General features: G+C 40.8%; 1 protein-coding gene across 7 annotated transcripts in view; it reads left to right on the top strand.

The window, feature by feature from the left end:
• The window catches only part of TPK1 (thiamin pyrophosphokinase 1), a 345,650-nt gene that overhangs the window by 264,952 nt on the left and 67,626 nt on the right, over window positions 1-13,072 (top strand). For 2 of the 7 annotated variants that reach the window (XM_065939579.1, XM_065939581.1), the window contains one exon: window positions 10,915-11,067. The exons of the other annotated variants lie outside the window; for them this stretch is intronic. In XM_065939579.1, coding sequence (XP_065795651.1) covers window positions 10,915-11,024 — 110 coding nt within the window. In that variant the 3' untranslated portion in view covers window positions 11,025-11,067. The remainder of the gene's footprint in view (window positions 1-10,914; window positions 11,068-13,072) is intronic. 7 annotated transcript variants of the gene reach the window in all.

The raw sequence follows: 13,072 nt of genomic DNA, 5'->3' as shown, positions 1-13,072 counted from the left end.
TCTTTTCTACACTCATTCTCATCCAGGTACACCATCAGCTTGTAGATTACTGCAGGTTAAATACTATCCTCATTTTGTAGGTGAGGAAGCAGACAGAGGCTGTTAAATCAATTGTCCAAGTTCATGATTTCTGATGTAGTCCTCCATGCACAGAAAGTGGAACCATCCCTGGTCACTTACATATCTATTTAAAGTTTTGGACTTAGTGAAATACCCTACTCCAACATCCTTTTTCTAAATGAAAGTAGAATTTTCCTGCAAATTGGGCAGTTTCAAAGACAAAGATGGCAAAGAATTAACACCTAAGCATTTAATGTCATGATGTGAGCCCTACTTAAGGCATTCCTTTCCACTCTGTGAGCCATAAATCAGAACCCATGCATAACTGAAGAGTGTAATTTAAGTGTAATGTATGCTCGCTGTGATGTCTGATTTCTGGGGTGATTATAAACTAACAACTGCCATTCATCCTGGATCTCAAAGTATGTGTGATAAGGAGTCAAGGGAAAAAAAAGACATATTTAGCATTCACAAAGGAGGATAAACCGTTAAAGCAGGATTTTTGATGAAAAGGCTTGGTTGCAGAGGTTTAGGTGGCAGGCAGGTTTCTCAGCAGTGAGCTGTCACTATGGCCTGTGGATTGCTTGGAGGCCAAATTGTGACAAAGCTGAAAATACTGAGAGGACACTAGTACTTCCCAAGCGGCACCAGTGGTAAAGAGCTACCTGCCGATGCAGGAGACATAAGAGACATGGTTCGATCCCTGGGTCGGGAAGATCCCCTGGAGAAGGGCATGGCAACCCCCTGCAGGATTCTTGCCTGGAGAATCCCATGGACAGAGGAGCCTAGCAGGTTACGGTCCATAGGGCTACAAAGCGTTGGACACTACTGAAGCAACTTAGCATGCACACATGCAGACTTAAATTAATAGAAGGGAAGGTCAGTTTGGGGAAGTGCCCCCAAATCAGACTGAAACAGAAACGTCTATGTGAACGAGCTTGGAAATATGTCTGTGGACCCCAAATAAAGTTTCTAGTGAAGAAGTATGTGCATAATGTGGTTTTGCCGTCAGTTCAGTTCAGTTCAGTGTCTGACTCTTTGCCACCCCATGAACTGCAGCACGCCAGGCCTCCCTGTCCATCACCAACTCCCGAGTTCACCCAAACTCATGTCCATTGAGTCGGTGATGCCATCCAACCATCTCATCCTCTGTCGTCCCCTTCTCCTCCTGCCCTCAGTCTTTCCCAGCATCAGGTAGTGCTAGGGAAGCTCCAGGTACAGATTACACACAGAGAAAGTAAGTTCTCAGGCTAAAGAGGTGCATTTGGAAACTAGCAAGAGAGGGTAGATTTCTTCTGGCTTGGAGATTCTAAAACAGCCACAGAAGGAAACAAATCAATTCTTTAAACCTGTTGACAAAGTAACTCTCTGGAGATGATTGTATAACATCTAACTTACATGTTATAACTTCTCTCTGTGTAATTTGTACCTGAATTTCCCTTGAAATGTAGCGGAAAACATTTATGCAGGTGTTTGCTTCACTTAATGTGGAGGAAAGAGGACAGTGGGGTTCAAGCTCTGACTCTGAAACGAATGAATTATATGGCACAGGGATGTCACATGGATCTTTCATCAATAGAGAGTTGCTAGATGATGTCAGAGGTTTTCTTCAGTATGGATCCGTGGCTGCTGAAAGTCAAAGTCACTCAGTCATGTCCAATTCTTTGCGACCCCATGGACTATACAGTCCATGGAATTCTTCAGGCCAGAATACTGGAGTGGGTTGCCCTTCCCTTCTCCAGGGGATCTTCCCAACCCAGGGATCGAACCCAGGCCTCCCGCATTGCAGGCAAATTCTTTACCAACTGAGCCACCAGGGAAGCCCCCAGAGAAGCCCCAGAGAAATAAGCAGGTCCAGATCATATATGCCAGGGGCTTAATTTTTCACAGAGACAACTCTCTCCTCCTTAATTCCCTATGAGGTGGCAATTAAAGTCCTCATGAGAAGCGGCAAGAGGACCAGACTCAGGAGGCTTTGGTTGGGAAGCTGCGTCGGGTCTCATGTGCATCACCTCATCTCATAGATGGCATGCAATGCGGTTCACCGTATGGCCGTGGCTGAACATCGCAACAGCGGACGTCCTGTGTCCTCACTTCAGTTTTATCATCTCCTGCTGAAAGTTCTCACTCTTCAAAAGTTCATAAGTGAAGCTGGAAGTGGGAGATGGTGATGATTAGTGTTCCTCATTTACTCTGAGCCAGAGTGTCCACTCTGGCTGCCGCAATACAACACCTTCTGATCATGATTCATTAGCAGTCTTGTGGTCTCCTGGCAGCCCCGTGCCAGCATCACACTTTGGCTGCCTCTCAACTTATTTGCAAGGTTTTACTTTGGAGAAATCGCATCGGCCTTTTTCACTCATCTGTTTTCTAGACTACATTTAATTGCAAATTAACAGCTTGTCTCTCAGCTTTTCCTAAATCTGGCTTTTCGTGTGTGTGTGTGTGTGTCTTAGGAACATACTTATCAAAGCAAGAAGGCTTTCTGATTTTACTGGCTAAAACTGATAACCTACTTTTATTTTTAGCCATCAGAAAAAAAAGTATTTATTTGCAGTATATTAGTGTTAAGTCTGCCAGGAGAGAGAAACAATTTGGGCAATTTAAAAGCTGACATATAATTAAGAAAAATACAAATTCAAACCTGGGATGTTTTCAGTTGACCTGAGTCTCACCAAAGGCTGATATTCTATAGATAAAGTTTTATTTCCTATACCTTTCATGGTGCATGCTAATTACCAGGTGAATTAAACAAACAAGGCTCCCCCCTTTTAGAGTGGGCTTCCCTGGTTTCAGACAGTTCCACCTGCAATACAGGAGACCTGGGTTCAGTCCCTGGGTTGGGAAGATCCCCTGGAGGAGGGCATAGCAACGCATTTCTGCATTCTTGCCTGGACAACCCTATGGACAGAGGAGGACGTGGGCTACAGTCCGTGGGGTCACAAAGAGTCGGACATGACTGAGACTAAGGACGCCACTCACCCCTTCTAGGAGGACATTTCTGAGGAGGGTGGGTACCAGGCTTGCACTTGTTGGACGAGCTGAACAGAGGCAGAGAAGCCGGTCTCCTGTTCATCCGACCCTCTGCTGCCATAGTTAAGACGTGCACATGAGCATCGCTCTCACCGGCCGTGAGGTTTCATTTTCTTCCCTTAAAATGTGTGACTTTGAACTAAATGAGCTCAGTCTTTTCCAGACCCAGCATCGTCTTTCTACTTTCTCAGTAGCAGAATTGGACTGTTTTGTACCTGTGATGCCTGTGAAAAGCATCTGAGGTCCAACACACGTGGCATTTCCCCCCTTAAAACATGCCTCCCACCCCCAGTATTCTTAGAGTTTGATCTCCTTTGAATGTCTTCCTCTCTGTTACCCCCTACTAAAATCATAACTCATCTTCAAGGGCCATTTCAAATCACATCCTTCATGAAGCTTTCCTCACTAAATGTAATTTCTCTTTATTCCCATTGAATTCCTAAAGTGGGCTTTACACATCTTCACTCTATGTACCTGTTAGTGTCATTCTTTGTGCAGACTTTATATTGCTTTTATTAGAATGCATTTTCCTCAAGGATTTGACGCTATCGTCTTTGTTTCCTCCTAGTCCTCTGGGATAGAACCTTGCATGTTTTGTGTAATTAGCAAGCTTGGTTAAATGTGCAGTGCATCTACCCACATGAATTCTGTAATGGGACCCAGAGTCAACTGAATTATAGTAAAAGATAGTGAAGCAAGAGTTCTTTATTGTAACCCTTTAAAACAATTAGAATAATGAAGGGTAAATTCAAGTTTAGGGGGCAAAATAGTTGTAAGTCAGAGGGGACAGTAAGCAAGACAGGAAGAGGCACAGATGATACCATTTACCCAATGAGTAGGATCATATGCAAAAGGGAATTTAACTGAGTGTATTTCACCATGGAAATATTTTGATCACTCTTGAAAGTATAGAAAAGTAGTAGCATAGTACAGGCAGGGCCAGGCTTCTGTTTTTCAAGGTGGTTAAAGAAGAGTTAATGCATGTTGAGAGCCTGGTGGCAGCAGAGATGCTAAGTTTTCTAAAAGCTGATCAGTGATTCAAGGAATAACATAGATCTGGAGTTTTGTTATCAAGGAAAGAAGTCCTTATGTCCAGTGTAGAAAGAAGAAGTCCTTAGGTCCGATGCAGAAAGAAGTCTGTTCACGTTGAGAGTCAAAAGGAGGCAAGCAACTCCAGAGATCCAGAGAGGTGGGCAGATGGTGGGTGAAGCGTGGGGAGGACCTTCCCTGAAGAGATAGGAGGCAATGGGAGGCTTTAAAGAGACCATGCTTAGGTCCACCTCTGAAACTAGAGATGAGAAATGTTGAATTAGGGCTTAAGGTCTCGATGCTTATGGATGAAGGCACTTATTGATCATAGGTGACATGAATCTTTATCAGTAAGTCAGCCATAGTATCGGTAGATAAGGCACTGGGTAAAGTCAGGATTTAGAATGTTTAAAAATAGCTGTCAAGGAGAGTGATAAACTTTTGAATAAACTTTAGACCACAGCAAGGACTAATTATTGAACATAATTTGTTATTTCTCCCTAGAAGTCTTCTAGTGGGGAATGTGGACAGAGTGCATTGGGGTGACTGATCACAGAGTGTGACCTGGGGCAGCAGTTCTTGAGGACCACGTGGTCTCCATCAGTTCTAAATTATGCCACAAGTAATCTGTAACTCTTACAAGTACTAATGATTTTGGTTGGTTTTTTAAATTCATTAAAGCATGTTAAAGGTCACTTTTAAAATACTGTCTCTCACTGGCAGCTCAGTAGACTTCTTTGGACTGAAAAGTACCCTGTGGATTGGAGTCAAGGGTATGGAAATTGTATGTCCCTTCACCCTCACCTACTGGCGCTTCACGGTATATGCAGTATTGTTACTGATTTACCTCTAATTGTTGTGGCAGTCACACATTATTTAGAGTTTTGTAGCTGAAATGGATAGTTAACTGTGTTTTCAGTTTAACTTTACCCTGAATACAATTTTAGTAAAGAAGGTAGGAATAGACGGAGAAAATGAGAGTAGTACATTGATAACTTTATTGCCCTTGATCCTAAACTGAGAGTTCAGTGGCGGGTGGGCAGAGATGAGGAGGTTACTTTGCATGTTTGTCAATAAAACCAAACAAATTGATGACAAATTGTCACCTGAATGTCAACAGATTTATTTTGCTCTCTCTATTTCTTATTAAGAAAATGCCCCACCTTTGTTTAGTCTGGTCTTGAGCCCTTTGTCTCTATCAACTGTCCCTAAATGATCTGATCAAGCCAGTAGCTGTAAATGCATCCACATGCCACTGCTTCTCTTAATGTATAGCTCCACTCCTGACCTCTCTGACTATTCTTCACTCTCCCTGGGATCCCAGGAACATAAGCTGCTCTAGGGTGTAGAAACTTCATCTGTTTTGTTTGAAAATTTCTCTCTCCTGCCTACAGGAGTGCCAGGTGCAGAACTAGATGTTGACTAAATCTTTGCTGCATGAATGCCTAAGAGCCTTATCTAAGCTCACTTGGCTGAGACAAAACTACTTGCACTTTGCCCCCTTCCCCTCCCCCCCCCCCCCCCCGTTCTGTTTCCCACCGCAGAAAACCAGCACATACAATACATAACTTTGTGAACCAAGACCCTTCGACAGTCGTCTGAGACGGAAGTCTAAGAAGGAACCTTCGACTTCCTTTCTCCACATCTCTTCTATGCTTCAAGTTCAGGCCATCTTATCTCCCCTGGACTCTGTCCTAGGTTTCTCCTCTATCATCTCATTAACTCATCCTTCACAGAGCAACCACAGCCATCCTTTTAAAGCCAAAGCAGAACTGTCTCCCCCTCCCCTAGATGGAACCCTTTTAAGACTTTCCCCTCACATTTAGAATAAAAAGCCACATTCCTGGCTGTGCTGAGGTCCTGCTCCAAGATCTGGCCTCTCTGTCTGCAGCCACTGGCCCCTCTTGGCCTGGCTCTGGTCACACTGCCCTCTTGGTTCCCGCCTTAGACTTTTGTACTTGCTTTTCCCTCTGCCCAGAATACCCTTCTTCCTACCTTCCAGTGGATCTTCCACATTGTATCCATTGTAGGATACATCTCAGCTGAGAAGTTACTTCTTCTAGAAGACTGTTTCCAGTAAGCAGATTTGAATGAGAACCCACACCCTCCCATCCCAGCAAAGCACATTGACCTGTTTCATCTTCCTCCTTGCAGTCATCACTGTTTGATATCCTCTCATTAAATTATTTTTTAAAATTGTATTTTTTATGGGAGTATAGTTGGTTAACAATGCCGTGTTAGTTTCAGGTGTCCAACAAGGTGATTCAGTTACACATACACCTACATCTATTCTTTCTCAAGTTCTTCTCCCATTTAGGTTATTACAGAACATTGAGGAGAGTTCCTACAGTAGGTCCTTGGTGGTTGTCTATTTTAAATACAGCAGTGTCATAAATAAATAAATAAATAAATAAATAAATAAATGCAGCAGTGTTGCTATCTCTCTTCCCCTCACTGAAAGTTAAGCTTCATGAGAGCAGTGACATCACCTGTCTAGTTCTCTGCTTTGTCTTGAGTGCCTAGCTGGGTTCCTGCATAGAGTGAGCACTGAGCAACTAGTTGATGACTGTGAAGTCTCTATGGGATGGGGTCATATGGCAGGTGCCAGAATTAAATCAGGAATGAAGGATTAGCCTCATTAAGCCTGCGGACCTGACGTTCTGTCTGCATCATTAAGAGTGAAAGACAAAACTGCAGTTAATTCTCTTAGAAAGAATAAGGGACAGTGAACACTAAAGCAGAGTGGGAGGTTGGGATGGAGAAGGGCACAGTGATGTGCCTGGAAGACTATTTTGAACCAGGATGGAATCAGAGATAATTTTTGAGATGAATCTAAAATTTACCAAGGGAGATCTTTCTGTTTAAAACAGTCTGACTAGCCAAGGTGTGCTTTGAGAGATCCAGAAAAACAAGTCTTGAAGGAACCCTGTTTATCACTGTGATGCAATTCTGCTGTGTCCAAAGTCCAGAAATCCTCCACTTCTGCGGAGTCCCTCATTGGACAGTAGGCTCTCAATTCACGGGAAAACCAAATCCTCCATATTCTTGGGTTTGTTATTGCCAAAGTCATTCATAGCTCAAGGCCAGCGCCCAAGAGTGGACCACTTACTGATGCTCTGAATTCCACAGCTTCCGTTTCCTAAATCCCACCTTACTTTTTAGACTCATTCAAAGCAACCATTGCCTTTTGAAGATGTATGCCTCCAACCAGAAATCTTTCATTTCTCTGAGTCTTCAAAGCATTTGGAAGTGTGTCTTGAAGGCATTCCAGCCTTGGATTGTAAGATTTGTATAACTGTCTTAGGTTCCTTACCCTAACTCGGTCAGAGATAAAGACAGAATCTGGGTCCTGATCATTCCTTTATGCTCTGAAACAGTCACATGCCTTAGACATTTATGAATCAGTGTAAAACTTGGAAGAAATTCTGCCATTTACTGGGTGTGTGATCTTGTGATTTACTTCTCTAAGACTGCATTTTCTTATCTCTAAAACAGAATTAATGATAGAAAAAATGATAACCATGTCATAGGACTGTCAAAGGAATTAAATGAAGTAGTTTGTATATAGTGATTGACACAGAATGTAATAAGTGGATGTTAATGGTGATGGATTTTATGGATACCCCAATGCCAGTCCCAAGAGACCCCAAGAATAGCCCATCTTAAGTGACTGTCTTTGATTTGAATATTGATGACATTCTAAAATATTGACTGTCATAGAGCCAATAGTATTGTACCAAAAATATAACTGTGAATATGGGTCTATAGCCTTAATTAAGGAAAAGTTAACTGTGGGAAATCACTTCTGAGTCTTATAAATAGGAAATTGGATTTCCTGATGGGTAATTTAAAATACCTTGGGAGCATAAATACACCTGGAGCACTGAAGCTATAAGTTGGTGACTCAGAGAACAAGGGCACAGAATTCTGAAATAAGCAACAGCAAATGGCCACTTAAGCACTCAAAGAGCAAACTGCAGAAAATAAATTAATTCATTTAAATATGCATGAATCTCCTCTAAGTGAGGGAATATGCTGAAATGGTGCTGAATGATTTCCTTTGTTATGTGTGTTCTGAAGTTTTCACATTGCCCTGCTTTGTGCCTTATACCTTTGATAAGAACAGATCCCAGAATCTTTTGCTTTATTAAATTGTTTTTAAAGTAATTCAGATTATGAAAGAGCAAATTCCAGTGAAAGTACAGATTGGTTTCATTGATTTGGAAAACTGGATCACAAGTTTATGCAAGGAGAGATGGACCCCGGAGGAATTGAAAAGTGATTCTGATTAAACTGTTAGAAAAGAGCCTCAAAAGGACTGACATAATTTTTGCAGAAACTTCTTAAAAGTTTGAAACTTGCCAACCTTTCTCCTAAAATATGTGCTAAGATTTTATCAACCTCTCTGCTACTGTGTGGCATGCCCACAATTTAAGCGCCCAATTTAAGTTCTAAGAATCAATATACTCAATTGTAGATTACAAGGTAGATTTAGAATATTTATCAGAATCATTACTCAGTTATTTCCAGCTCTCATCGGAGGTTTTCATTTTCATCATGGGAAGCACAGACACGAAAATCCCAGTATTTTATGTCCTTGCCTGTTTAGAAACAAACTTTACGGTTGTATCACTGAATTCATAAAGGGAGAAGTGCCAGAAAGAGGAGGCAGAGATATCAAAAGCAGAAGTAAACTGTCGACCAAAGGCCTCTAATGTTTGAGAATGTGTTCTATCTGATCTTTTCAAGGAGAGGGATTTAAGGAAATTACTATTTGCCGTGCACACAGTGGTTGTCAAGGTCGCTTTCTTGTATGGCAGTGGTTCATTTTTGATGCCAAAGCAGTGAAGGAGAGCTTGGCAGCTGAGTCGGAGCTGGAACTGAGGAGACTGACTACAGAATGGATGAAGGTTAGAAAAGGATTTGGCAGCCCTGCCTGAGAACAAAAATAATCAAAAGAATTACCAAGAACCGTAAAACCAGGAGAGTAGGAATATGAAGTACAGCAGCCTGTTTTTTTTATTTTTTGAACATGGAAAAATATTAAAGGTATTCTAAATCTGTTAGGATGTCCATGTTTTTCTTCGAGTTTCTGTTGTTATAGTAATTTCCATTTTGCCCTGGGGCTATGGATAGGATCAAGTCAGAGACTTTGTTATTGTTTATTTTTTAAGTGTGGAAAAAGGCATACTTCTTCACACAGGATTTAAATATTTTGTAACTTATGAATAAGTGCATATTTTTTTCAACTATATTTCCTATAGTTGAATATTTCCTTTGATGCCTGAGGCTCATTATTGGTATGCTAATTTGTTCTCTTGGAAAGCCATGATATATTACATTTGCAAATAATCTTTGAAATCTTTTGGAGCAACTGTGAAAACAATGCATTTCAGGACTATGGTGCGGCTTGTGTAAGAGTTTGTCATGAGAGGTCAGGAAGTATTTTATGTAGCTGAAGTGTGCACAGAGGTGGAGGAGAGTTGAAAGTTGAGGTTGGCAATTTAAATGGGCTCAGATTCTGTATTAGGAGAGGAAATCTGTATGTTACTCTGTAGGCAATGAGGGAAGGTTTTCTTTTATTTTTAAACACTTTTTATTGAATATAGCTGCCTTACAGCATTATGTTTCTGCCGTACAGCAAAGTTAATATATATATTAACTAATGTCGATATACCTTTTAATAGTCTTTGCCCATATAGGTCATTACAGAGTATTGAGTAAAGTTTGCTGTGCTATATAGTGGGTCCTTATCCATTATCTATTTACAGATGAAAGTGAAAGTGAAAGTCGCTCAGTCATGTCTGACTCTTTGAGACCCCATGGACTATACATACAGTCCATGGAATTCTCCAGGCCAGAATACTGGAGTGGATAGCCTTTCCCTTCTCCAGAGGATCTTCCCAACCCAGGGGTCAAACTGGTGTCCCCTGCTTTGCAGGCGGATTCTTTACCAGCTGAGCTAAGCCCTCCTAGTGTGCGTATGTTAATCCTCATCTTGCAATGTACCCCTCCCCTACCTCTCCACCTTGGCAAGCGTAAGTTTGTTTGCTGCATCTGTGACTATTGCTGTTTTGTAAGTAAGAGGGAAAGAATTTAAATAGAGGAGGGAAATGATCCCCTTTGTGTTCTGCAGTGATTTATGGGATCATTTTATGGATTGGATTAAAGATACAGTAAATAACTTAAAAAAATTCAGACTACTTACAAAGCTAGAGCCTCATGTTAATTATTTCAATAAACAAAAGAAGCGTTTGGTCACTCATCCTAAAGGGGCAAGATTTTTTGAGTGACTTAAAAAAAAAAAAACTGATGGCTCTATTAAATATGTTAAAATTGACACTTGAACAGTACAGGTTTGAAATGCCCAGACCCACTTACATACAGATACGTTTTCAACAGTGAATGCTACAAATACTAAACAGTCTGCGGTAGGTTGAGTCCTAGGATGAGCAGAAACCACGGATATGGAGGGCTAACTATAAACGACAGGTGGATGAACCCTCAGGTTGTTCAGGGATCATCTGTACTATCGTTTTCAATATGTATCCTTGACCTTTAAAATTCCAAATTCAGCTTCCATGTCCGTTTATGAAAGAGGGAATTCTCTGCTTCAGGGATAGGCTCTGTGAGATCATTTGGTTCTTTACAACAAACACAAAACTCGAAATGTCGCTTCTCCTTGTGAAACGTGACACATGTCTGTTTCTGTAATTTATTCTGTGCCACTGTTGTGACTCAACCAGATAACCTGCCATCCTTTTGTTTAAAACAACGTGGTGCCATTAAAAGAGCCACATGTCCTGCAGATGAAGTTCCTGAGACCTGAGAGAATCATCACAGTTACAGATCCACAACCTCACATCCAGTGTACTGTGTGTCTCGCCACCCGCTGCCGTTGATAGAAGGATTATCTTGTAGGTAGAACGCAAATATTACCCACAGGTAATGAATATATTTTCCTATGTATTTATATGTAAGTACTAACTGTTCATTGATGTTTCTTTAAGAGCATATGTCTTACAATAAGTTTAAAAGCAGAATCTTTAGGAACTTCCAGTGTGAAATATTGTTTCATCACTACTATATTTCTGGTGATTAGCTTGCTTTTTAAATAGCTCTGTGAAATGTTTTTCTAATCAGTACACTTGAGCCGACATCAGATCTAGAATTCCTAATTCTGAGCTGAAACAGTTGGAGACCAACCAAATCAGGACCTTTAATAAGCATTGTAAGGGGAAAGCCATCAATCATGTATTCCCTCTCTCTAGCTCTGCATACATTATTGAAAAATTTTATGAAGGTTTTTATACTAAAAAGTCTTTAAGAAATTCAGATGATACATCTATTAGCATATAGTATTATCTAATCAAAATTTGATGTGTGAGGGTGAATCCACTAACATATTCATAATTTTAATAGTGTTAACAACTCTGAAATTGGCTGATAATTATTTTAGAATTAGAGGCTCTAATTTGTACATTGGTGACATGTTTCCACTGACCTGCCAATGTAATACAAATAATAAATTATACTTCTGTCTTCTTTGAGATCATAATGGGCAGCTGAAATGAGATATTTCTACCAGAATTGAATATTAATTTTTTCATGAATGTTCAAAACTTCTAAGTGGTGCTGGGAAAACTGGTTAACCACTTGTAAAAGAATGAAACTAGAACACTTTCTAACACCATACACAAAAGTAAACTCAAAATGGATTAAAGATCTAAATGTAAGACCAGAAACTATAAAACTCCTAGAGGAGAACATAGGCAAAAAACACTCTCCGACATAAATCACAGCAGGATCCTCTATGACCCACCTCCCAGAATACTGGAAATAAAAGCAAAAATAAACAAATGGGACCTAATTAAACTTAAAAGCTTTTGCACAACAAAGGAAACTATAAGTAAGGTGAAAAACAGCCTTCAGAATGGAAGAAAATAATAGCAAATGAAGAAACAGACAAAGGATTAATCTGAAAAACATACAAGCAACTCCTGCAGCTCAAGTCCAGAAAAATAAATGACCCAATCAAAAAATGGGCCAAAGATCTAAACAGACATTTCTCCAAAGAAGACATACAGATGGCTAACAAACACATGAAAAAATGCTCAACATCACTCATCATCAGAGAAATGCAAATCAAAACCACAACGAGGTACCATTACACGCCAGTCAGGATGGCTGCTATCCAAAAGTCTACAAGCAATAAATGCTGGAGAGGGTGTGGAGAAAAGGGAACCCTCTTACACTGTTGCTGGGAATGCAAACTAGTACAGCCGCTATGGAGAACAGTGTGGAGATTCCTTAAAAAACTGGAAATTGAACTGCCATATGACCCAGCAATCCCACTGCTGGGCATACACACTGAGGAAACCAGATCTGAAAGAGACATGTGCACCCCAATGTTCATTGCAGCACTGTTTATAATAGCCAGGACATGGAAGCAACCTAGATGCCCATCAGCAGATGAATGGATAAGGAAGCTGTGGTACATATACACCATGGAATATTACTCAGTCATTAAAAAGAATACATTTGAATCAGTTCTGATGAGATGGATAAAACTGAAGCCCATTATACAGAGTGAAGTAAGCCAGAAAGATAAAGACCAGTACAGTATCCTAACACATATGTATGGAATTTAGAAAGATGGTAATGATAACCCTATATGCAAGACAGAAAAAGAGACACAGATGTATAGAACAGACTTTTGGACTCTATGGGAGAAGGCGAGGGTGGGATGATCTGAGAGAACAGCATCAAAACATGTATATTATCAAGTGTGAAACAGATCGCCAGTCCAGGTTGGATGCATGAGACAAGTGCTCGGGGCTGGTGCACTGGGGTGACCCAGAGGGATGGGATGGGGAGGGAGGTGGGAGGGCGATTCAGGATGGGGAACACATGTAAATCCATGGCTGATTCATGTCAATGTATGGCAAAA

This window comes from Muntiacus reevesi, chromosome 6, assembly GCF_963930625.1.
Source record: "Muntiacus reevesi chromosome 6, mMunRee1.1, whole genome shotgun sequence".
In the NCBI taxonomy this organism is placed as follows: domain Eukaryota; kingdom Metazoa; phylum Chordata; class Mammalia; order Artiodactyla; family Cervidae; genus Muntiacus; species Muntiacus reevesi.
This window is presented reverse-complemented; position numbering and strand designations above follow the sequence as displayed.